General features: G+C 38.1%; 2 protein-coding genes across 5 annotated transcripts; one reads left to right on the forward strand and one right to left on the reverse strand.

The window, feature by feature from the left end:
- Positions 1–1,105: 1,105 nt before the first annotated feature.
- On the reverse strand, positions 1,106–10,680 carry tcof1 (treacle ribosome biogenesis factor 1). Of its 2 annotated transcripts, none has more exons than XM_083547258.1 (8): positions 10,422–10,680; positions 8,159–8,214; positions 8,002–8,048; positions 5,308–5,369; positions 5,102–5,222; positions 2,344–3,654; positions 2,154–2,233; positions 1,106–1,448 (listed from the first exon to the last, which is right to left on the reverse strand). In XM_083547258.1, exons 1-8 carry the CDS (start codon positions 10,536–10,538, stop codon positions 1,407–1,409), a joined length of 1,836 nt encoding a protein of 611 aa, XP_083403384.1. In that variant the 5' UTR covers positions 10,539–10,680; the 3' UTR covers positions 1,106–1,406. The 2 variants fall into 2 exon arrangements, with proteins under 2 accessions (XP_083403384.1, XP_083403385.1); XM_083547259.1 differs by lacking the exon at positions 10,422–10,680 and adding an exon at positions 9,742–9,844.
- Positions 9,982–27,491, forward strand: arsia (arylsulfatase family, member Ia). Of its 3 annotated transcripts, none has more exons than XM_083547260.1 (3): positions 9,982–10,058; positions 23,395–23,760; positions 25,247–27,491. In XM_083547260.1, exons 2-3 carry the CDS (start codon positions 23,468–23,470, stop codon positions 26,637–26,639), a joined length of 1,686 nt encoding a protein of 561 aa, XP_083403386.1. In that variant the 5' UTR covers positions 9,982–10,058; positions 23,395–23,467; the 3' UTR covers positions 26,640–27,491. The 3 variants fall into 3 exon arrangements, with proteins under 3 accessions (XP_083403386.1, XP_083403388.1, XP_083403387.1); XM_083547262.1 differs by lacking the exon at positions 9,982–10,058 and adding an exon at positions 10,611–10,666; XM_083547261.1 differs by lacking the exon at positions 9,982–10,058 and adding an exon at positions 18,826–19,007.
- The last annotated feature ends 66 nt before the right edge of the window (positions 27,492–27,557 follow it).

Consider the following 27,557-nt stretch of genomic DNA (forward strand, 5'->3'; position numbering starts at 1 on the left):
CCTGGCTATTTACTCATAAGAGGTTTTAGGTCGGCTAGGTTGGTGTATAATTCATTCCATTTCCGTATGGGAACATTTAAAGAATGAATGAATCATCTATTTCTCCATCAGAAGTCACAAAGTGGAAAATAAACATCTAATTCCGGTTATCGCTAGTTTGTTTACCGAACATTGATCCCACCCATCCTTTAATACTAACATCGAATCCCCCTCGTCCTTTAATATGAACTAATTTGTAGATGTTTGTTCTAATTGCTAAACTCAACATCACATTTTCAGATACTAAGCCTAAGTCTCATTTTCTGCACTAACAGGTGATTTTTCTAGTATGACAGTGCATCATGCTGTGAAAACTAATGAACACTAAACTTGAGAAACAGTGTGAATCAGTCTATAACTGATGGTTTCTGAATGACTGTACGATGACATACAAATAGTTTATATCCATGCATTAATGAACTGATAAGTAAAGTGATTCTGATAAGCTTTTGTTTGTGAGAACAGCAGCTGCATCACATAATCTAAGAATATATAAAATCCAAAGTTTGAATTAAAAAAAAAAAAAGTTAACTATAAAATATTACATTTCTTCATGTTGATTTGGTGAAGAATTCTGTGATTTTTTTTTTTATATTTATGGAAGGAGTCTCCAGTGTTAGTATTTTGTAAGCCACTAAGGTTTCCTCCACAGAAAAGGTATAAGGACAGAGAGTTTATGCCTATTGATGTCTTGGTAACCTGACAAGCTGCACACTGTATTAATTAATAATTTAAATAAAGAGAGAGAAAAGAAAAAAAGAAACTGGTAAAACAATGAATGACTGTAGCTACTATAACAAAGTGATAACAGGAAATGATGTTCCACATCAAGTGTAACATGATTGTTAATGCATTTTAAAGCATGCAAACTGCTACCACAAATACTCTTAAAAAGAGATTCACACTGATGGAAAACTCAAATAGAGAACTTTTTTGTTTCGGTCGTTTTTTTTTTTGGTTTGACAAACAAAACTTTACAATGACTGTTCATTTCAAGCCCTAAAATATAAACCTTTGGGATTATTTCTCTGAAATCAGCACAAATCAGATCACACAACAACACGAGTACCAAATTATATTTATAAAAAAAATTTAGGAGAATTACAGATCATGTGTATAACAGTGTCTAACTCATCATCATTAAAGAAATACTTGAATGTTTTAATGATAAGTCTTCTATGTATTATAGCAATCATATAATAAAAAAAGCATTTTTTTAAAATCGGCATTTAAAACATTACATTTGAGATACATGAAACAATAACATCATAAACGAATGAAGGATGGCATTTAAAATATTTCTTATTATTATTTGTGTCTATCTTCTTCCCAGGATAGATCAGGTCTTGCTTTTAGTCCCTATTATCTTACACATCAGATTGTTCCTTCTTCTTTGAAGATTTCTTTTTCTGAATAAAAAAAAAATGTAATAATGTTCTCATTATTGAAGCCCAAATCAGGATAAAACATGAAAAAAATTTTTTTTGCATATTTTAAAAAAAAAGGCTTATTATACATAACTATCATCATCCAAAGTGGGTTTTTTATTCTAGTGCCTAATGTTAACACAATAAAGATCATCCACCTTTAAATTACATTCCAAATGCCTGCCTACAGTCTGCCTAATGTAAAACATGTATAGTTTGCAATTAAGTGACAGAAAATAATAGTAACTCTGTGTTTAAAATCTCTCAGCATTTTCATTCAACTCCATGCATGTGATGCTCACCATTTCACCCTGAGCAACACAAACTGCAGCACCGCACACATTTAACCATCAAACCGCTCATGCAGACTTATACTGTACTTGTATAATACATTATAACTGGGTCATTACTTCTCATCACAGGCTGACCTCTAGATAAATGTCTACTTTTACTGCTAGAGTTATATAACCACGGATTTAAACACACACACACGCACGCACGCACGCACGCACACGCACACACACGCACGCACACGCACGCACACACACTGCACAGTCTCGTAAAAAAGGTTAAAATACTGTTCAGTTTAACAGAAATATTTTAACACTTACTGGGATGTTTTGAAAACATGAAAAATTAAAAAAAATCACTCCACTTCATGAGATTCTTCACTCATGTATGTCTTACCTTTTTTGGAGTGTCTTCTTCAGAGGCAGGAGTGAGCATGGCTGGCGTTTCCTCGTCTCTGTGTTTATGTTTTTTCTTCTCTGCACATCATGAAGCATACCCAGAGGTATTTAATAAAGGACAATTGTCCAATTATGAAGTCATTTGCAACAAACAAATTTTTAGTGAGTAACTTGAAAATAAGTCTTACTATGTTTCTTCTGAATGCTCGGCAGGGGATCTGGAAAATCCTCCGCTGGTGGTGTTGGTGGAACATCTTCAGCGTTTTCATCACTCTCAATTTTCTGCTTCTCCTTATCTTTTTTCTTTTTCTTTTTCTTCCTTGGCTCTGGATTTTCATTCTCCTCCACTGCTGAAACACTTTCTTCGCATTGACCTTCAGAACTTTTTCCGAGATTATTGGCCACTTCTGAATTGTCCCATTCTGGAGTCTCTTTTTCTCCAGAGCTGTCAGTTCTCTTTCTTTTACTCTTTTTTGAAAGGTTTTTGACATGATCTGGTTTTGAAGAGCTGTTTCTTGAGGCCTCGACTTCCGTTACATCTGCAACATCCTTTTTGGATTGAGAATCAAGATGATTAGCTTCTAAACCTTTCTTGGTTTTAGACTTTTTGGATGGCGTCTCTGAACTGAGTGGTTCTAAGATGCTGGTAGCAACTTGAATTTCTATTTTCTTAGATGGCTTTTCAGTCCCAATTGCCTCAAATAAGATTTTCTTCGCTTTCTTAGATGATTTCTGAAATGTTTCATTGTTACCCTTGATCTGGCCTTCTTCAGAAGGCATGGCCATATCTCCAGGTTCTTTAGATTTCTTGGATTTCTTAGATTTAGATTTCTGAGTGGGGGTTTCAGCTGAAAGTGAGACACATTCCGAACTGTTTGATTCAGACAGTTCAACTGAATCTAGACCACACTCAGATTTTTGCATAGAAACCCCCAGATATGTAGAACTGGAAGTTGTTTCTAAACTTTCAGGTATTGTAACTTTAACATCTGCCTTTGATTTCTTTTTCTTATGTAGACCATCAGTTAGTTTAGGTTCTGAGAAATCTTCTGTTTTCTCACTTTTAGCTGTTTTACTTGGAGTTTTGTTGCTATCCGATTCAGAGAGACTAAGCGATTTCTTGCGTTTAATCTTAATTTTGTTAAACTCTGAAAGTGCATCACTTACATCTGTCTTAGGGGTTGCAACCTGATCAGAAAGACTGGTAACCATTTTACTTTGAGGACTCGTCACATTATGTTCTGCAACGATGGCTTTATTAGGAGGAGTTTTAACATTGTCAGATTCACAAATGCTTGAAGCTGGTGGCTTTAAAGGAGTTTTAATCTTGTCAGATTTTTTGGAGGAGCTTTTAGCTTTTGATTTGTTGGGTGAAGGTTTGCCATTTTCTATTGTTTGGTCTTGTTTTTTTTTAGGTTGTGCTGGCGTTCGCTTCTTCCGAGCCTTGGCAGTAGATGTACTGACCTTCGGAATAATATCCATCTTTGCAATATCAGAATCTGGCAACAAAAAATAAAATCTACAATAAAATAAAATATGAGCATATGCAAGTATACATCTGTCCATTAAAGTGATAGAATTGCTCAGTTGACTAACCAAATCTTCTGTCATATAGTGTAGGCATTACTATATTACCTCTCATCACAGACAGATGAAAAATAATTAAGAAATGAAAAATTATTTTACTATCATGGTGCTGCACATAGGATAAGCAGCAAGGAGACAGACAATATGACAATATTTATAGGCTTTGTTCTGCAGCAATTGTATTTAGCACAAAGTAAATCTACCATATAGTTGCACATAAAAAGTAATTGCTGACTGTTGTATTTTGTTGACCTGTCCTCTACTTCATCTATCAATGTAAAAGACCATCACTGCACTGCCTCGATTAATTGGTGTACATTCGAAATGAATGAAACCGTAGCAACAGTACATACATGATCCTGTTACACTTGTACTGGCCCCACACATGTCCTAATACACTACTAGTGTCATTTCTGTGCTGAGGATGATCTAATACAGTGGTACCTTGACCTACGAGTGCATTAATGTACGAGTTTTCCGAGGTACGAGCGGTCACTCGGTCGATTTTTTGCTTTGTTATGCGAGCAAAAAATTGAGGTACAAGCTCGAGACGCCGCTGCTAGATGGCGAAGCGAAGCCAGAAAGCGAAGATTGTGACGAAAATTAAAATAAGCAAAGAAGAAAAAGTAAAAAATTTAAAGTTTAGGGATACGTAGTGTACAGGAGTGATAGTAAAAAAACGAGTTTTCCGCTTATCGACTCTACCACCCCCCTCCGCCCCCCTTCACCGGCGTTTTCGTTAGCTCACATCGTCTCATTTCCAAGGAAAATACACTGAATAAAACCTTATTATATCTTCACATACTCTTTCTATTATGTTTTTATACAAGATTTGTTATTTAGAAATGTATTTTCCTAATTTAATAACATGAAACATAAAAACGGGGTGTCATTTTGAGGGTTGGAACGGATTAATGCCATTTTAAGTATTTTCAATATGGAAAACTAATTTTATGTGCGAGCAAATTGAGATGCTCTGTACTGGTATTGCTCTCAGCTGTAGTGGTCCCTGTCCAGGGGAAAGGTGTGCTGGCACACCGCATGGCAACAAAGGGCACTACATATTATATACTTGCCAGGTGTGCTTGATAAATTGATGACAGCATGGACCGAATCATAAAACATAGTGCTAGTGTTGCAACCGTGTGCAACACTAGCACTATGTTACTCATGTTTCTGCATCCCATTTTTTCCCCCAGTTTGATGTCTGACGTGAACTGCTGGCTAATGATAGATGGTTTGAATTATTGCATGAATAAGTGTTCCTTATTAAGTGTCTAGAAAGTGTACATTCAAAAGAACACAAAACTACACTATCAAGCAAACACTCTATAATATGGCTTCTTTTCTCTTTCTAACCTGATAGCTGTAAAGCCAGTCTCTTCCATTTCTCAACATCCAAACTGGAGTCTGAGTCAGAATCTTCTTCTGTTCTTGAACCTGTAGAGATTTGTTCTGTTGTTCTTGCTGCAGTTTGTGTCTAAAATGAAGTCAGAGTAAAGTTGTGAATTCTGTATCGATGTACAAAACTGGGCGTCCCATAATTATTGGTATAGCTGACATACCTGGGATTTCACCTTCTTATCAGAGCTGGTGTGATGTGTTGCATTTGCAGCTGGTTTAGGCACTGCATAAAAAAAAAAATTAAATAAAAAAAAAAAAAAAAAAAAAAAAAAAAGGAGGGATGCATTTCTTGTTATGACGGTAAAAGTACAAATAATAAAAGAAAGGTCACTGGGAAATGGGATCTTATTATGATTAATTCCCTTTTGTTGGTTTCAGTTTAGCACAATATCAAACAAACAATGATAATAAATCTTACACAGTGGTACTTTCCTACTTGATGGAAACGAAAACAAGAGATACAATACAAACAAGGAGGTGATGGTAAAATTAAAAAAGGAAAACCAAAAGTAAAAAAAAAAAAAAAAACATCAAAAAGAAATTAAAGGTCATGCTGAGCAGATTAAAACACCACTAATAATTTCAGTTTGTATTATGTGAGCCTTCTATTTTTTTCCATTTGATGAAGGTTTATTCTTACTCGCCAATGTGGTTTGCCAGGCTGAATAAACTATAAGATTACCTAATTCTGATAATAAACTTAATTACACCCAACCTACACCTTTGTGTCTTTATGCAGCTAACGACCTCAAACAGGTGCATCTAATTTAGGATAATTGAGGTCCAGCTCCATTGAGGTCGTTAGCTGCATAAAGACACCTGTCCACCCCATACAATCATTAAGAATCCAACTACTAACATGGCCAAGACCAAAGAGCTGTCCAAAGACACTAGAGACAAAATTGTACACCTCCACAAGGCTGGTAAGGGCTACGGGGAAATTGCCAAGCAGCTTGGTGAAAAAAGGTCCACTGTTGGAGCAATCATTAGAAAATAGAAGAAGCTAAACATGACTGTCAATCGCTCTCGGACTGGGGCTCCATGCAAGATCTCAACTCTTGGGGTCTCAATGATCCTAAGGAAGGTGAGAAATCAGCCCAGAACTACACGGGAGGAGCTGGTCAATGACCTGAAAAGAGCTGGGACCACCGTTTCCAAGGTTACTGTTGGTAATACACTAAGACGTCATGGTTTGAAATCATGCATGGCACGGAAGGTTCCCCTGCTTAAACCAGCACATGTCCAGGCACGTCTTAAGTTTGCCAATGACCATTTGGATGATCCAGAGGAGTCATGGGAGAAAGTCATGTGGTCAGATGAGACCAAAATAGAACTTTTGGGTCATAATTCCACTAAACGTGTTTGGAGGAAGAAGAATGATGAGTACCATCCCAAGAACACCATCCCTACTGTGAAGCATGGGAGTGGTAGCATCATGCTTTGGGGGTGTTTTTCTGCACATGGGACAGGGCGACTGCACTGTATTAAGGAGAGGATGACCTGGGCCATGTATTGCGAGATTTTGAGGAACAACCTCCTTCCCTCAGTTAGAGCATTGAAGATGGGTCGAGGCTGGGTCTTCCAACATGACAATGACCCGAAGCACACAGCCAGGATAACCAAGGAGTAGCTCTGTAAGAAGCATATCAAGGTTCTGGCGTGGCCTAGCCAGTCTTCAGACCTAAACCCAATAGAGAATCTTTGGAGGGAGCTCAAACTCCGTGTTTCTCAGCGACAGGCCAGAACCCTGACTGATCTAGAGAAGATCTGTGTGGAGGAGTGGGCCAAAATCCCTCCTGCAGTGTGTGCAAACCTGGTGAAAAACTACAGGAAACGTTTGACCTCTGTAATTGCAAACAAAGGCTACTGTACCAAATATTAACATTAACTTTCTCAGGTGTTCGAATACTTATTTGCAGCTGTATCATACAAATAAATAGTTAAAAAATACATACATTGTGTTTTTTGGATTTTTTTTTTTTTTAGATTATGTCTCTCACAGTGGACATGCACCTATATATATAATATATATATATACACACACACATACATACAAACACTCTTTTAAGGCACACGTAAGACAGAATAAGCAATTTGACATTGTTACACTGTGTTAATTTTATCTCTCTATCCATAAGCAGCATCTATATCCTGAAGCAAAGATGCTGGTCTTCAGGCCTGACTTTGTGAAGGGCTGTGTATGTCAGGAAAAAATAAGGCCGTAAAGAAAGGTGCTTCGAGCCTGTTCCTGCTTTTGAGTTCATGAACAGTTTGACAGTGCTGCTGAACCTCAACCCAGGTGGAAGGGATTTGCGTTAAATATTTTATTGTTGTCCTCCAAAAATTCCAAAGACGATTTGATGATGTTTGTAGCATTACATTTTCAGGTTCCAGATGTTTCTTCTGGCTAGGTTTACATTACCAGGATGAAGTGGTACAAAACTAATTGTATGCTTTATTTCTACACAGATCTTTTTACAGGATTATATGGACACAAATATCCACCTTTTTCAAAGCAGACCTGAGCCATATAGTCCTATATGGTAACTGGCCACTGTGGTCAGACTGGAATCTCTTAAATATTAGAGGCAAGAGGAAGATTAAAGAGGTTAAAGAAGAAACTACTTGATAGAATAGCCTACTGTGTTATACAGTTGAGAACAATATGCTTTATTATTACACCTGTCAAATACAGAGTGTTCCTTAATATATAGAGCTTAGTGTGGAGAACTACATAGATGAGGTAAAGATCTCTCTGTTCATCCTACAGCTGCTTTTTGTTGAACTCCATCTCGTTAGCTGTTTATAATTAAACGGTGTGGTAAATAAATGCATTTAAATGTTAATGTTCATACCTGAACTTGTACACAAATAATTGTGTTTGTCACTCTCCCTTTTCTCACTGCAAGAGATAAAAATGTTATTCATTTCATAACATAAGCACTGCACTGGATTTCAATACCCATTCATATGCACTGTGTCAAGACTGACTGTATTCAAACAGTCTCTTACCTCGTCCATTTCTCGAATATATCACCGAGTGACACTTTCACGGTCATAGTTTTTACCTACGATGTTAGGAAAAAGAGACAAAGGTACCAAAATCAGTTTTATTCATTAAATCAGTTATCTTTTTTTTAAAACAGATCAAAATGTGTTGGTTTTTCCAAAAAGTTTTCCTCAAAATATTGTGTAACAAATGGAAATAGTCATATTTGCTTATATCAACAATTAGGACAAGCTGAATATGTCACATATACAATGTACATAAACATGATACAGTGGCAGGGAAAATGCTTAGACTGTAAGGAATACATGTAAATGTATTTTAAGTACAAAATTAAATATAAAAGGTATACTTAGGTATACGTTTACTTTTATCATTTAAAATATAAAATACTCTCATTTACTCCTAAATTTTCAAACACCTTGTATTTTCCATATTCACTTCTATCCCTAATTACAATGACGTTACAAACAAACTGATTATTTTAGTTTTTTCTAGTAGACTTTATACTGAAACCCTAATTAGATTCCAACAGTATAAACCTTGGATGTCTCCATCCACAAGTCTAGCACTTTTTTTTTCCCATTTATTCATGCAAAAAATTAATCCAGCCATTAGGGCTGCACAAGCCAGTGCACTCTTAGTGCTGGTCCCAAGCCCGGATAAATCGGAAGGGTTGTGTTAGGAAGGCCATCCAGCGTATAACATGTGCCAAATCAATTATGCCAATCACAAATCAGAATGGGTTAAAAGAGGCAGATGTAGAGAACAGAGGGGTATGGAGAAGGATGATCCGCTGTGGCGACCCCTAATGGGAGCAGCCGAAAGAAGAAGAAGAAGAAAAAGATTCCGAATAGGCTTTATCTTTGAAGAAAAGTACTAGAAAAAATTTCAGATAATTGACCTTGATGCAACTGTGACTATTTATGGATCGATTACAAATATATCATCATCATCCGATGGTTGCTTTCATCACTCCATACAAGACCTACATACATTTAACCAATCAATGTTAAGATTTTGCACCAATGATTGACTTGGATGGGCAGCTGTACAGACAACACAAAAACACAATGCCTCAACCACTTGGTGGCAGGGCATAACACATGAGTTAAACATGAATAACCTTTTATTTATAACACACTGCTCTGTTTAAGTTGACAGAGTGTCATCAGGGTGAAATAAACTTTTTCGAGCAGATGGGTGGCAGCTGAGCAGCAATGGGCATCATCTGGGCAGCAGTGGGCAGCAGCGCTTCAGTGGTTATAGCTCTAAATTACTCTAAACATCATGCAAAGACTACAGTTTTGGTTTTAACAAGTATGTAAATGCACACATTCACTTAAAGCCTTGCTGATGAAATAATATACCTTTCTATTGTACTTTTGCACCTGCTCATTTATTTGCCAGGAAGTGTGCAGTATCAAGTGTACTGTAAATAAGCCAGAGCCCTAATTGTCAATTAATCTGGCCAGATGTTGGCAAGCACAATATTAAAGTTTACATTGTATAAGAATACATTATACAACTAGTCTACAACATACAAAGTATATATCATCATTACAGCAAAAAAATTAAGTCTACCTACTTAAGTGCTCTGTCTGTATTTTATAATAAATGAGAAGAACGTCAAGTTGTAATCTATGACAGTAAATGAAGTTGGAGTTAGTTTAGTTATAGCTATATGTACATAACACTAACTTAAAACACAGGTTACATCACAGGGACCCAACCCTGACCTGGACCCAACCCTGACCCGTGCCTGGACCCAGCCCTGAACCGGACCAGGACCCAGCCCTGAACCGGGCCCAACCCGGAAAAGGACCTAGCCCTGACCCCGGCCCAACCCGGAAGAGGACCCAGCCCTGACCCGGACACAACACACCCACTCAACATCAGGACAGGGTTTGTTCATTAACTGAGTAGTTAAAGTAGATGCATTAGAGCAGGGAACAATTTAGATTTTCAGGACGAGCTGGACCACATGTCTAATGAACTGTGAACTACATGATGAGACCTGACAAACAGGGAGATCCGTCTGAGCGGATACACGGATACGGATACACACACACAGACACACACACACACACACACACACACGAGCGCGCGCGTAAATGTGTGTAAGGTCTCCTGTCGCCTGTTAGGTTTAATGCAACACTATGCCCAAGTGTGATGCACAGACGCCTGCAACATTCGAAGTAATACGAAAATTAACGCGTTTCTTACATTTACTGACATAAAGAGACACAGAAAGTAAACGTGAGTGACCTGAGGATCATGTTTTTTGAGCGCGCTGGCAGCTTTCTTGTATCCATTCTCCTTTAAATGACGATAAATCAAACTGATTAGCGCATGCTCCGAAGAGCTGTTGTCTTTTGACGTCATGTTTCCCAAAAGAATCAAACAAAAATACAAATTTCATTAACTTTGACGCATTCGCATGCTTCTGTTAGCTTTCCCCTAGCATCACCATGCTGGATTTCACCTTCGACCTAGTGACGTCATTTGTCGGCGTACGTAGAGCTCTGATCTTGCATTGTGGGAAATGTAGTTTCTTGAGTGTGTGTGTGTGTGTGTGTGTGTGTGTGTGTGAGAGAGAGAGAGAGAGAGAGAGAGAGAGAGAGAGAGAGAGAGACTGGATCAAAAGAGAAACTAAAACCTTGATGATATGAATGAAAAGCATCACATCACGTGAATAAAGATTGAAATCTACAATAGCGATAAAAATCATGTGGGAAATGTTTTTAGATGCACAAAAATTAGATGCACACTTTAGTTAAAACACTATTCAGAATATCAAAAACATGCTTCAATGACAATAAGACAGAACAAACTGTGGGTAACATTTTCCCTTTTCCACCCATGAATTAAAATTACTGAATTTTTTTCAAGCTAAAGCGAGCCCCTGGTCATCATTGACTTGACCTGCCATGCCATATATGAGAAGAAGAAAATATTTATTTATTTATTTATTTTAGATTATGAAATCATAAATGAGAGGAACCATTGCAACTGTCATTTTTACTACAAAGTTTGGTATAATGCAACATTTATTTTTGGCCCATAGTCCTCAAGCAAGTTTGATTTTTGGCCCTTTATAGGAAAAGGTTTGCACTGGTTTCTTTTGGGGTTTTATGGTTTTAGTGTAATAGATGCATAGTTTTATATTTAACCCATTTTTTCTAAGAATATATCCCTATTAAAGTACACTTAATTACATGTCGAGTTGACACACACACACACACACATAAAAAGCCACATAAAACCTCATTAGAGAGTCTAAGAAAAAAGTGTGTGTTTTATGGTACTGTACCACCTGTTAGTAGACTCAATAGATTTATGAGTGAAGATAAACTGTAAGTAACATTTCCCTTGTTCCACACATGATTCGAAGTTGCTGAATGTTCCACCTGCTAATCTTTCTACATCTTTGTTCCCCAAGCATCAGACCCCATTCAAAATATATATCTTCCCGGTTAGTGTCCCTGGGGACAGACACCACAGCTCTGACTACAATAAAGCAAATACTAAAGAGGAATTCATATTTTATGCTCATTTTGATACATTTCTATCTCAGCCATTCTGCCCAGCCATAATACTGATTATAAATCAGTTTAATTTCTGTGTATTTATTGTTCAGATTGCATATTTGGGTGCTCTGCAGCGTGCACATGGCTATTATGTCCTATTTTGCAATCACTTGGATCATGTTACTTCAGCTTTTTCGCCATTCCAAGTAAAAGTGTTAAAGTTTGTTTTGTGTGTGTGTGTGTGTGTTAGGGGACAGGAAATATGTTTATGTACATTATGCAGACTTCTGTAAGATTATGTGTAATATTAGGTTTCTGTAGGTTCTATAGCTGTTAAATATCTTTAAGCTCACAAGAGCATAGACTTCTTACAGTTGGTATTTATATAAGCTCAAATATTCATTTGTGTAAAATGTTTTACAGTCACAGATGTGATAAACTGGAATGGTTTTTGGTTAGATGCTGGTGTGTGTACTTGCTGGTGTGGTATGGTAATGGTGTACGTGTTTGCTCTCAGCAGTGTGTGTTTCAGGTGGTTGTGTGTGGTCTTGATAGGTGGTGTTGGCCCAGTTTGGTTGTGTTTGGCATTAGTAAGTAATGGTATTGGTATAGTGTTTGAGGAGAGGTGGTAATAGGTGGTGTTTAAAGTACTGGAGTGTGTGTGTGTGTGTGTGTGTGTGTGTGTGTGTGTGTGTGTGTGTGTGTGTGTGTGTGTGTGTGTGTGTGTGTGTGTGTGTGTATATATACACATATGTGTGGGGGGCTGGGGAGTGTGATGCAGTGATTGCTCAGATGGATCACCTAAGGGGTGGTGCTGTATGGCCATGGAGGTCAGAGCAGTAAAAGAGCTCCATTCAGGGTTTTAGGAAAGAAAATAGGCCTTTTTCCAAGCAAAACACCAGGAAATGTTCAGATGAGGCAAAACAAGTTCAGTCTCGCCTCATTAATATAGCGCAGATATAAATTCACACGTTAGGCACATAATCTCAAACTGTTTTTAATGTTTTCTTTAATTATTTTTATGCAGCTTGGTTTGTGTGTGTGTGTGTGTGTGTGTGTGTGTGTGTGTGTGTGTGTGTGTGTGTGTGTGTGTGTGTGTGTGTGTGTGTGTGTGTGTGCGCGTGTGTGTGTGTGCGCATGTGCGTGTGCGTGCATAATTCATACCTGTCTATAAAGTTCATACCTGTCCATCTTCAGCAACATTCACTCATTTAGACTTAAAGAATGATAGGATTCGACTGGGTATTGAATCAGGCGTTTCACTGCTGCCTGGCCTGTAGTGTTTGCACTGAGTATGCCTGAATAGATCATGTTACACTGGTAAATATGTTTTTGTTTCCCCATGGATTAAACGCTGAGGCTCAATGCTCAAAACTTTACTGCTCTAAATGTCATAACAGCCAAAATCACCCTTTGATTGCACACTTTCTGCACAGCCACCCATATATACACATACACAAACCAGATTCCAAAAAAGTTGGGACACTGTACAAATTGTGAATAAAAACAGAATGCAATGATGTGGAAGTTTCAAATGTCAATATTTTATTCAGAATACAACATAGATGACATATCAAATGTTTAAACTGGTAAAATGTATTATTTTAGGGGGAAAATAAGTTGATTTTAAATTTCATGGCAGCAACACGTCTCAAAAAAGTTGGGACAAGGCCATGTTTACCACTGTGTGGCATCCTCTCTTCTTTTTATAACCGTCTGCAAACATCTGGGGACTGAGGAGACAAGTTGCTGAAGTTTAGGAATAGGAATGTTGTCCCATTTTTGTCTAATACAGGCTTCCAGTTGTTCAACTGTCTTAGGTCTTCTTGGTCGCATCTTTCTCTTCATGATGCACCAAATGTTTTCTATGGGTAAAAGATCTGGACTGCAGGATGGCCATTTCAGTACCCGGATCCTTCTTCTACGCAGCCATGATGTTGTAATTGATGCAGTATGTGGTCTGGCATTGTCATGTTGGAAAATGCAAGGTCTTCCTGAAAGAGACAACATCTGGATGGGAGCTTATGTTGTTCTAGAACTTGGATATACCTCTCAGCATTGATGGTGCCTTTCTAGATGTATAAGCTGCCCATGCCACATGCACTCATGCTACCCCATACCATCGGCGATGCAGGCTTCTAAACTGAGCGCTGATAACAACTTGGGTTATCCTTATCCTCTTTAGTCCGGATGACATGGCGTCCCAGTTTTCCAAAAAAAACTTCAAATTTTGATTCGTCTGACCACAGAACAGTTTTGCACTTTGCCACAGTCCATTTTAAATGAGCCTTGGCCCAGAGAAAACTCCTGCGCTTCTGGATCATGTTTAGATATGGCTTCTTTTTTTCCAAGTTTTAGCCGGCAACGACAAAATGTTTTCTGGAAGTATTCCTGAGCCCATGTTGTGATTTCCATTACAGTAGCATTCCTGTATGTGATGCAGTGCCGTATAAGGGCCTGAAGATCACGGGCATCCAGTATGGTTTTCCGGACTTGACCCTTATGCACAGAGATTGTTCCAGATTCTCTGAATCTTTGGATGATATTATGCACTGTAGATGATGATAACTTCAAACTCTTTGCAATTTTTCTCTGAGAAACTCCTTTCTGAGGATTGGTGATCCTCTGCCCATCTTGACTTCTGAGAGACATTGCCACTCTGAGAGGCTCTTTTTATACCCAGTCATGTTGCCAACTGTCCTCCAGCTGTTCCTTATATGTACATTTAACTTTTCCGGCCTCTTATTGCTACCTGTCCCAACTTTTTTGGAATGTGTAGCTCTCATGAAATCCAAAATTAGCCAATATTTGGCATGACATTTCAAAATGTCTCACTTTCAACATCTGATATGTTATCTATATTCTATTGTGAATAAAATATAAGTTTATGAGATTTGTAAATTATTCCATTCCTTTTTTATTCACAATTTGTACAGTGTCCCAACTTTTTTGGAATCGGGTTTGTATTTATTTTGTTTATTTGTTTGTTTTTATGAAGCTCTCTTTATCTACAGACATATAGTCATCCTTCATAAAAATAAGCAATAAGAACATAAACTGCTTTGTGACGGTAAGCGTCACAGTGGATGCCAGGAACACTGGGCATGAGGTGGGAATACAGTCTGTATTCCAGTTTATCACAAGGCACTATGTGCAAACACCTGGGGACAACTTAAAGTTGCCAATCCACCTACCAGCATGATTTTGGGAGGTCAGGGATCTTGTTAAACCAAAAAAAAAACCATTATGAACACAGGAAGAAATCCATACTGAGAGGAAACTAAGCTCAGGGTTGAACCAGTCAACCCTGGAGCTGTACCACTGCACCACTGTACAACTGTATTACTGCTAATTTTATTAGCGAGCGATTAATGCAGCTTTCATTTCTGTTTGATCATTTTTATTAAACAAAAATAAATAAATATAAAAGAGCTGAAGGTAAACCTTCAACTCAACACATTTATTTACAATGTCCTTTCTTTACTCAGACATAAAAAAAAAACCTTCAGCAAAAAATAAAAAAATTATTTGTAATCACTAAACATCTTTTTTAATGATGTTTTAATGAGTCTCAAATCAAGCACTGAAATTCACCATGATGCACACATCTGGCAATTAAACCAATCGGTGAAAACATAGCAAAAGTTCTGTTTGGTGTCCTAATGATTTACGTAATTCAAAAACTATAATTACTTTAAAAGATTTACAAAAAATATTTAATCTTCATGCTCTATGTTCAGTACGGTTTCACTAATAATAAACATACATTTACATAAAGCATTCATATTTGTTCATGCACATGTTGATTGGACTCTACTACTGTTGGGCCCCTGAGAAAGGCCCTTATTCACCAACTGCTCAGTTGTAAATCGCTCTGGATACGCGTGTCTGTTAAATGCAGTAAAAAAAATAAAATAAAATATTAAAAACTTGAAAAGTATTAATTTCAGATTTTAGATCATTTGAAAATTTGGTTGCAAATAATCACCAGTTAATTAATGACCACATGGCAGAGGCAACCAAATTTATCTGAAATATGCTGGTATTTAACAGAATTTATGATTCATTATTAGAGACCTGGACAAAAAAAACTAATGCAAAACTTTCACCACATGCAACCCAAGATAATATTAATAATAATAATATTAATAATAATAATATTAATAATAATGATAATAATGATGATAATAATAATAATAATAAAAAAAAAATTCTCCATCTGCAAAACCCTTTTCATTGTCACCACCTGCTTCCTGTGCCATCAATCTGGAACCTATCCACCCAAACTGTCCCTCTTCTCTCTCGTGTCTATTTATTTGCTCCCCTAAACAGACCCCATGCTTCAACCCTGTTTTCTTTTGCTCAACTGCTGCCTTCACTGGTTCCACTTCCTGTGGTTACCTAGCAAAACCTACTTTCACTCTGGTCTTTGATGTGTCATGTGCTAAAATGGCGCACGCATACAGCAAAACACATTGCAAATTAATGTATAAATAAGCACGCGTTTACACATACAGACACATTTAGACTGAGGGAATGTAGGTCATAAAATCAGGAAGGTAAAATATTTTTTCTTTCTTTTTTTTCTAAATAAAAAATCTTCCATACTCCTGCTTTCATCTACTGATGCTCACAGAGAGTGCAAATTGTCCATTATGTGAAATATAACCCTTTCTCTAAACACTGTTGCTGATTAGACATATAAGATGGAAAAATTGTAATAATTTGAGACAGAGTGAGAGGTGTGGCCGTTTATACGCTGTGCTGGCGTTGATAAAAGAATGTAAATAAGCAGAAGCATGCAGTGAGCAGTGAGTAACATAGTTCGGCTTTTGCCAAGTCCAACATCTGCCCCACACTATGCTTCCAAATTTACAGGCCCCTCGTCTAATTATCCCTTTTCATGTGCCCTCTGTTTCTGTAACTGTAGGCCCTGCTAACTCAGGAAATTGGATTTAAGACACAAAAGACCATGTGTTACGCAACTGTGTTAATGAGCCATAACATTGAAATGAGTTACTTCAACAAGTTTTATGTACCCAACCTGTAAATGAAGACATTTGCCTAATCCCTTTTTTGTACCACATTTCTAAGAATGAAACACAATATTACCCATGCTAGAGGGTTTTATTTAACAATAATAAGCATCTGCGTGGCAATTAGTTATCCCTTAATGGCCACATACAGTGATACAGTGTATTGAATTATACTGAATGCTTTTTAATTCGAACTGCTATTCATTACAAAAGTTGATCTCATAAAAAAGTGCACGCATATATATATATATATATATATATATATATATATATATATATATATATATATATATATATATATACAGTGAGGAAAATAAGTATTTGAACACCCTGCTATTTTGCAAGTTCTTCCACTTAGAAATCATGGAGGGGTGTGAAATTGTCATCGTAGGTGCATGTCCACTGTGAGAGACATAATCTGAAATAAAAATACAAGAAATCAGAATGGATGATTTTTTAATTATTTATTTGTATGATACAGCTGCAAATAAGTATTTGAACACCTGAGAAAGTCAATATTAATATTTGGTACAGTAGCCTTTGTTTGAAATTACAGAGGTCAAACGTTTCCTGTAGTTTTTCACCAGGTTTGCACACACTGCAGGAGGGATTTTGGCCCACTCCTCCACACAGATCTTCTCTAGATCAGTCAGGTTTCTGGCCTGTCGCTGAGAAACACGGAGTTTGAGCTCCCTCCAAAGATTCTCTATTGGGTTTAGGTCTGGAGACTGGCTAGGCCATGCCAGAACCTTGATATGCTTCTTACAGAGCCACTCCTTGGTTATCCTGGCTGTGTGCTTCGGGTCATTGTCATGTTGGAAGACCCAGCCTCGACCCATCTTCAATGATCTAACTGAGGGAAGGAGGTTGTTCCCCATAACATCTCGCAATACATGGCCCCGGTCATCCCCTCCTTAATACAGTGCAGTCACCCTGTCCCATGTGCAGAAACCCCCCCCAAAGTATGATGCTACCACCCCCATGCTTCACAGTAGGGATGGTGTTCTTGGGATGGTACTCATCATTCTTCTTCCTCCAAACACGTTTAGTGGAATTATGACCAAAAAGTTCTATTTTGGTCTCATCTGACCACATGACTTTCTCCCATGACTCCTCTGGATCATCCAAATGGTCATTGGCAAACTTAAGACGTGCCTGGACATGTGCTGGTTTAAGCAGGGGAACCTTCCGTGCCATGCATGATTTCAAACCATGACGTCTTAGTGTATTACCAACAGTAACCTTGGAAACGGTGGTCCCAGCTCTTTTCAGGTCATTGACCAGCTCCTCCCGTGTAGTTCTGGGCTGATTTCTTACCTTCCTTAGGATCATTGAGACCCCACGAGGTGAGATCTTGCATGGAGCCCCAGTCCGTGGGAGATTGACAGCCATGTTTAGCTTCTTCCATTTTCTAATGATTGCTCCAACGGTGGACCTTTTTTCACCAAGCTGCTTGGCAATTTCCCCGTAGCCCTTTCCAGCCTTGTGGAGGTGTACAATTTTGTCTCTAGTGTCTTTGGACAGCTCTTTGGTCTTGGCCATGTTGGTAGTTGGATTCTTACTGATTGTATGGGGTGGACAGGTGTCTTTATGCAGCTAACGACCTCAAACAGGTGCATTTAATTTAGGATAATAAATGTAGTGGAGGTGGACATTTTAAAGGCAGACTAACAGGTCTTTGAGGGTCAGAATTCTAGCTGATAGACAGGTGTTCAAATACTTATTTGCAGCTGTATCATACAAATAAATAGTTTAAAAATCATTTATTGTGATTTCTGGATTTTTTTTTTTTAGATTATGTCTCTCACAGTGGACATGCACCTACGATGACAATTTCAGACCCCTCCATGATTTCTAAGTGGGAGAACTTGCAAAATAGCAGGGTGTTCAAATACTTATTTTCCTCACTGTATATATATATATATATATATATATATATATATATATATATATATATATATATATATATACACACACACACACACACACACACACACACACACACACACACACACACACAGAAACACCACACCCATAAACGACTGCTTTGAAAGAATTTATAAACCGTGAATTTCCTTGATTACAAACCAAACTGGAATATTCTCAAAACACATGCAAGTTTCCAAGCAAATAAATGGTTTCCTTATATAAGAGAAATGTTTTGGGTTCTTTACATTTTGATAAAGTATTTTAGGATGAAGGTTAGCTCTGTGCTACATTTTCACTCTCACCTATTGAAAATTGGCAGAGGCTCTAATGCTTCCAGGGAAAAGGCACTCCACCAAAAGGTAATCACTCTTATTGAAGACATGTGAGTGTAATCTGAATTGCTTCACTTTGTGCCATGTTTCAACTTCAGTTTATGTAAGATAGAGCTTTATTGATTAGTTTTGTAAGTCTTAAGTCTTAAAAACAATACAATTTTATATTATTTACTGTAATTAAATAATCATATTTTGATTTGTTAGAATGTCTTTTCAATAATCAAGCTATATTCAGATTTAAATTACTAGTTGCACATCTGTTTATATTTAATGCTTTAAGCTTATACTTCTGCTTTCTTTACTTGGGAAGACTAGGTGTTCTAAGTGTTCACACTTAGATAGTGTGAGAGAAAGAATGTAACACAGAAATTCAAAACAACCAAAAATAAATTTTGTGAAAGGTCTATTACGGCAACATTTGCCTCCTTAAATTCTGCAAAATACATATTTAAATTACTTAATTTAGATACACATAATAAAGCTATCTTAAGTATGGTTAGTTTTTGTCTGAAATTATAACACATTTTGTGGATTCAGGTCTCATTAGTAAACATGCTGTTCTGGGCTCTGGGTTATAGTTGTTGACTCATGAATTTTTTCAAGCCTATCTTAACCTGTTTTCATGACCGTCTTAACCTGCAGAAACAGTGACTAAAAAGGAACATGGAATTAATATGCTAATGCATTATGTGTCTCATAATCAAGTTGACTGAGCACATTTCTGGTCATTTAGGTCTGGACTGTTTAGAGACAAGGACTCACACATATACACAAACTATTACACACATATACACAATGTATTATGTTTAATCTCTGACACACAATGAGTTGTATCCCTTTTTCTTTTAATGTAATGATAGTTTATAATTTGTCATGCATTCCTGAAGGTTGCTGAATTATTCATGAAATACTGTTTATGCTTCCAAAAAGCCATGTGGCCATTTACTGGCCTCTTCCAGTCATGCACCTTAATAGAACGTGCTTTTATTAAGTCTGGCAGCTTCATTTATATACACAATTATTCATTCAATGTGAACTGCTATTCAGAGTGAAACAGAATCCATTACAAGCATAGTGCTGGTAAATGAGCTGTACAGTAATACATGACTTAACCATAAATATTTCCTTCTTTGTCAGTCACTTTGTATATCAAATGCGTCTTTTAGGTCAAGTCATGCCTAAATGTCCTTTAGGGACAGCAGCATTTGATATGTAGGTTTGATACATTGCAGCACACTTTTACGCTCTTTTGCACTTGAGATCTTATCTGGCAAATTTGTGATGGAACCTGTGTGCATTTCAAGATAGTGTGACTACTTGCACTGGACTTTTCAGTTCTTACTTCACTCACATACAATACAAACAGTCACAAGCCAAGAAAGAGGACTCTTGTGTGCCAGAACACGGCATCTGTTGAGACTCAGTGAGGGCCCATGCCCCTCCAAACCCCGAAGGCCCAAAACACAAGCTTTTGGGACAAGGCCTCCTGTTTGTGTTTATTGAATCATGAAGAGCGTTTAGTGATGAACTCCATAAGTTCTGACTGCTGTTTTCAATTTAAAGCTGTCACAAAGACCTCATAGAAAAGCTGTATGCACTCCTACGTCGTTTATGTTTATGAGAAATCTTGAAACGAGAGTTTAATTTGGCTCCATAGGCTGTAAAACAAGCTAAATAGCTAACGCATTTGCAACCAAAAGAATGAAACATAAATGAAGGTTGAATTTCTTCCCCACCCCAGACTTATTTGCAGAATCTCTTAAACATTATAAGCTGCAAAACCACTGGTGTGACCTCACACCTGCAGAATTCTAACACGTTTTATTAATTCAATCTTCAGTAGTTACTAATCCAGGCACAAAATTGCCAGTTTACTAAGAATGAGATATCACTCTGTTACAGGACACCATGTACACCCAAACTTTCACACTTAGCTCCCACAGAGAAATAGAGGGAATGTATTTAATCTCCACAGACAGTAACATATAAATCTCGTACATCCATTCATGTTCTTCGTATGTCTGCATGAATTTCCTCCCATCCTTGAAAAACATGCTAGAAGTTAGGTGAAGATAAATTGCCCCAAGGTGTGAATAATTTAGTTAGTGCCAATTATTTTGTTTTTGCCAGATACTGTAAATATTTGTGTCCAAATTATAAAAATAAAAAAAGAGATTCTGGACCTTATAAAGACTTCTAAACAACTTGACACCTTTGGTGGTAAACTACCCTAATTTTACGTAAGCAAAAGTATCAGGTTGTCTTAAAGTAACACTTAATATCTTAATAATAGGTTGCGTAACCTTCCTCTTTTGGATATGAAATGCTGTTCAATTGGGTTAAAGTAATTTGTTTGGGTCATGTTTTTTTGCACGATGAAGCTGTATGTTTTGGATCATGGGCAGATCTTTGCTTTCTCCACACATTGCTGTTTCCTTTAGTTTGATAAAGGTTGACCTTTAATCTTGATTACAGAACTTATCTGTGACTTATCTCTGTGATTTTTGTGAATTTTATTCTGGACTGACAATTCTCACCACTGTTGATGACTGGTTTACATCTTATAGTATGGCCCAGAAGCGGACTGATCGTCTGGCAGACAGGGAATTTTCCCGCTGGGCCAACATGCTTTTTGGGTTGGTACATCTCATACTGTTTTTGTCTGATCAGCCCATAAAACTTTTATCATCCTATTATTTTTCTGTTGAATTAATTGATAGTACTGGATCTTTTCGGCAGTGTATTGTATTTGTTAAAAATGTCGTCGCAATTTCTTTTTTTTTTTTTTAGACAGACCGGTCCATGAGCCAATTAATCAGCAGCCAATTGTTCTTTTGTTAATCGACATTGGGCTGACCCAATCACATCTTTAAACAATTCTCCTTTTGGGCTCTGTGCGAGTGTGCAGCGTCAGTGTGCGTCTGTCAAAATAGTCAGAGGGCACAAGGGAGTAAAAAACAGGCCCTCCAGACAGATACTGCAAAATGTGTCAAAATAACAAACATTTATTTTAAAATAACATTTAAAATAACAGATTTTAAATAATATTTATAATAACATACATACATTTATCATCTCTCTCTCTCTCTCTCACACACACACACACACAAACACACACACACAGGCACACACAGGCACACACAAGATTGATTTCATAACTTGTTTCAGGATTCATCAGTGTGGATTGTAGCTTTATTGTATTAATAATTACACTTTTTAGAGGTTTTTAATGTGCCAACTCGCACTCTTTCCTACATATTATTATATGGCTTTACTGCTTTTATGGAATAGGAATTGTTACACATATACAAGGGCGTGCAAAGATGGGTAGTATTTTTTTATCATATGTAGTGGGCAGCTCTGGGCCAAAATGCCATGGACGATTTTTTTGTTCCAGATCAACCCTGGTAGTGCCTCTATAGTTCTGCTCTCAAATATTTCTTCAAACGATGGATTGTGATACATTCACCCATATTGATACTGTCTCCAGCTGCTGCTGTTTTTCTTGGACAACTTGTCAAACTTGGACGAATTTATTTTATTTTTTTTCCAGGAACAAACCAAATTGTTGTCTTACCCAATACTTGTGCATTGGTTGACATTGACTCTTTTATCAGCTTCAAAATTGCTTTCTTTTCTCTCAAGGCCAGCTCTTTGAGATTTTCTATTGGTGTATCCCTTTTAATAACAAACACAGTCATAGACAAAGACCCATTTTTTAACCAAGAGTATTTAAAGCTATTCATTTTGTTTTTATTAAGAGACACAAGAAACACCTGTCACTCACATATTCCTGTTTGTTAGACGGTAGTTGCCATATTCTAAGTTGCTTCACACATCATGGTGTACTGTAAATATCAGGAAATTAAAGTTTAAATTCTCGTATTCATCCTTTGGTCTCCAACTCAATTGTCTTCATTGTTGCAAAAGTAAACACAGCTTTGCCATTCCAATACTTCAGTAGGGGATTGAGGTATGGAGTCAATGCTCTAATGTCATTATGTGCTCATTTTGCAAATGCACTCTTTTTTCCAACCCCTTAGTTCACTCTTGCCTTGCCTCATCTACCCCTTGTCTGAAAACCCCACTGGAGAGAATACGTGCCAGCTGGCGGTACCTGTTGGAAATCAATTTCATTTCAAACTGGTTTTACCCAGAAAATGTTAGCAGCCCAGCTGAGCTTATTATACCTATGTACTGTATGTAAGTCTGCCGGGCGGAGTTAAAGCGACCACTGAACCACTGGAAAGGAGACGCGAGAGGTTTTTAAGGACTTAAGGATCCTGGTGGACGAGTCATGCGCACGCAAGCCTTTCTGCTCCAGATGTGAAGTTGAAGCGTATACCTCAATTCGTGTGATAGATGGAAATCGCAATGGCAGCTTGTTTTTAACCTTGCCTTTGTTACCCAGGCTGTGATGAACGAGTGAATGGTCTCTTGAGCTTGTGCACTTCGAGGCTGACAGCGCGCACTGCAGAGGTGCCATGGCGGGGGCGGCCCTGGCGGGGCTCTCCATGATGCTCGGTGCTGGTTTCCTCGCTTGGGACTGGTCGAACCAGAACCAGGTGGAAAATGATCCCGGGGCACCGAACCCCCGCAGACCACCGCACATCATTTTCATCATGACAGACGACCTGGGTTTTAACGATATCGGCTACCACAACCCTGACATGCGCACACCCACGCTGGATAAACTGGCGGCGGATGGAGTGAAACTGGAGAATTACTACGTGCAGCCGATCTGCACACCGTCTCGTAGCCAGTTCCTCACCGGCAGGTAAAGCTAACGATGAAGATCTGGAGATTATCTACAGCAGAATGCAAAAGTTTGCACACCCTTGGGAAAAATTATATATCTGATCAAGACAAAGAATCAGCATTTGGTGTGTTGGGTTTTTCACATATACTAAAAACCTTTTAAATGCTTTGTCTTCTTTTTTGGTTTTTTTTCTTGTGAATCAATTTTGCATTTTCTCTATGGGGTATGCAAACTTCTGCATTCTGCAACCCAGACTGCTACGTCACCTCTCACCTGCTTGTATAAAAAGGGTAGCAAACACACCATACCTTCCCTTATTGCTGGAGTGGAAACATTTTTTGTATCTAATTTGTGTCTTTTATTTGGAAACGTGGATATAATTGTACTGGTAAAAAAAAAAAATAAATTCAAGATGTTGGCTAAACCAAATACCTTTCAGTTGAAAGGAGATCCATAAAGGTACACTATACGCATATTTACATTAAAGGTCCAAATACCTGTGAGGATACCAGTGACCAGGAACACAGTTCAGCACGCTTTTTCTTAAGAGTGTAGGGGTTGTCAAGTGTATTTTGTTTGCCACCTGCACAGGTTGTCATGGCAAATAGGGCTTCAGACTTTTTTGTGTCCTTATAATGATGTAATTTAAAGGCATCAGTAGTGTGGTTTAGTCATGAAGGCATTTCACAACACTTCTAAACTAATGAGGTTTTCAAATGTCCAAGATTAAAGAAAACTCAGAAATTCTGTTGAATATTGTGAATATGATTATTCTGATGATCCTGAAGATTTTTTACAAAACTAATCAAAGCCAAAGTCAATAATGCATATAGTTCAATTAATACATACAGTGTTCAATCACCACATCAGGATTTTCTTGGCTATTATACCATAATTGCACTGAGAGCGCCATGGTGTCTTGCCAGGTAGAGGGGTCCTTGGTTCTTGAGCTCAGGTTACTGCCTGTGTCATTCCTGCATTCATGTGGGTTTTGTTTGGGTTCTGTGAGATCATTTCACTATCCAAAAAACATGCTGGGGCATATTAGCTTTGCAAAATTGGCAGATAGATGAACCAGAGTTCCCAGGATAAGCTACAGGTCCTCTGCCACCCAGACCTGGATAACGCAGCTACTCAAGATTATTGAATTAGTAATTGCTCTGATAGATTCATGCATAACCTGACAACTATCCCTAGTATTGTTGAACATCTACAGTGTTTAAAGAAGTCCTGATGGAGACAAGACACTCAATAAAGCACAAGTTGTACCAGTTGGTGTTATGATTTGTAAATAATTTGATTGATCAATTAGACAATGAAGATGGTCAGACATTTCCCCAACGATTCTCAATACAATTTATATAAGGCTTTTAACAATGGACAGGATTTTGGAAATCGAAACTTGATGACCATGGATGGCAAGCGAAAGTTTGCATAGCTATATCTACTCCTACATACCCAAATTCAACTCACTTTCAAAACATCTCATTATTTCTCTCATCAGGTATCAGATCCATACAGGTCTCCAGCATTCAATCATCAGGTCACGACAACCCAACTGTCTGCCTTTTGACATGGTTACCCTGCCACAACGCCTCCAGGAAGCTGGCTACTCCACACACATGGTGGGAAAATGGCATCTGGGCTTCTACAAGCGTGACTGTCTTCCCACTCGTCGGGGCTTTCACACCTACTTTGGCTCACTTACAGGCAGTGTGGACTACTACACGTACGACTCCTGTGATGGTCCAGGGAGGTGTGGCTTTGATCTTCATGAAGGCGAAACTGTGGCATGGGGATATCGGGGAAAATACTCAACACATCTATACACACGCAGAGTGCGTAAGATTTTGGCATCGCACGATCCATTAGGAAAGCCTCTGTTTATTTTCTTGTCCTTCCAAGCTGTTCATACTCCCTTACAGTGTCCTAAGGAGTATATCTATCCCTATCGTGGCATGGGAAATGTTCATCGGCGCAAATATGCAGCCATGGTTTCATCCGTGGACGAGGCAGTACACAATGTGACATATGCGCTCCGGAAATATGGGTATTACCGCAACAGTGTGATTATTTTCTCTACAGATAATGGGGGCCAGCCTTTATTTGGAGGAAGTAACTGGCCACTTAGGGGCCGGAAAGGGACATATTGGGAAGGTGGCTTACGTGCAGTGGGATTTGTCCACAGCCCACTTCTCCGGCGGCGGAGGAAAGTCAGTAAGGCACTGGTTCACATCACTGATTGGTACCCAACACTTATGCGCCTGGCAGGGGGGAATGTATCCCAGATGCATGGGCTAGATGGGTATGACATGTGGGAAACAATCAGCGAGGGAAAGGAATCCCCACGCTTCGAAATCCTCCACAACATTGACCCACTGTATGTGACTTCACGCCACGGCTCACTCCGGGGCGGGTACGGAATCTGGAATACTGCTGTACAGGCAGCAGTACGAATGGGAGACTGGAAGCTGCTGACAGGAGAGCCAGGTTATGGAGACTGGACACCACCACAGGTGCTTGGAAACTTTCCAGGAGGGTGGTGGGATCTTGAGCGCCATGCCGAAGCCCGCAAATCACTATGGCTGTTCAACATCACAGCAGATCCATACGAGCGCTACGACATGACTGAACAGAGGCCTGATGTGGTAAAGCAGCTGCTGGCCAGGATAGCGTTTTATAATCGCACAGCTGTGCCAGTGCGCTACCCTGCTGAGGATCCAAGGGCAGATCCGAGTCTGAATGGAGGGGCGTGGAGGCCTTGGGCTGGGGACAAGGAAGCTGACAGCTGGCACCAGGTTTATCACAGAAGGAGGAATGACAAGAATAAGAAGCTGGACAAAATGAGGTCATTTTTTAAGAAACTGAACACAAAGATTATGTCCAATCGGATATGAAAGTTATACATGTAAAGAATGTGATTTCCTTTATATCCTTCTAAAAATCTTTTGGAATCTTTGGTATCATTATTACATTCTCTACCTCTTAATTTTATTTTCTCTAGTAAGGTATTTGTATGGCCCTACACTCTTAGAAAACATTTCCTCTGCTGTCCATTTACAGAACCCTAAATGTTCTGTGTGGAACCCTACAACAATGCTTCCCTTTTAAAAATGGTTTGAGGCATGGCCTGTTTAGGATGATAAGAATTATCCTTTACACTCTTAAAAGACCCAGAGGAACCTTTTTTCTAAGCGTGTACTGCATTCCTAGTACAACTTAAAAATTACTGAGGAATTATTAATATTAATGTAATGAATGAAGTAAGGCATTTGTTGTGGTTTACTCAAGACAATCACTCAATACTCCTGGATACCTTTTAAAACGTAGCACTTTGGATAAAAAACAAACACTTTGCTTGGACCAGCTGCTTTTCAGTTGTTGATTAATTTCTTGAAATGTTTACTCTTATCAGAATGATCAAATACGATCAACCATACATCATAGTATTTGCCATAGTATGTGTTGTAAGTATTCTGCATGCATTGTTAAGAGATATTTGTAATAATATAAAAAGGTCGCCTGTGCTTTCACAGACAATTTACTGTATGTGCATGTGGACTGAAGTTACATCATCTCCACAGAGACACTGCCTTCTAGTGGTCATATGGTGTTATGAAAAAACGTGGGTCTGTGAGAACTGTAAGAAAATTTTACTTTTTTTATATTTTAAAAAGTGATGTTTTATGGAAGTCCATACCTGAAAAAAAGAAGAAATAAAACAAATAAAAACTAAAGAAGTTTTAAAAGATAAGTAAAGAAAGCATGGAAAATTGTTTTCCTTACTATTTTTTCATTTCTACTTCTTAGTAGTT

This window comes from Silurus aristotelis (genome assembly GCF_946808225.1).
Source record: "Silurus aristotelis genome assembly, chromosome: 7".
Classification (NCBI taxonomy): domain Eukaryota; kingdom Metazoa; phylum Chordata; class Actinopteri; order Siluriformes; family Siluridae; genus Silurus; species Silurus aristotelis.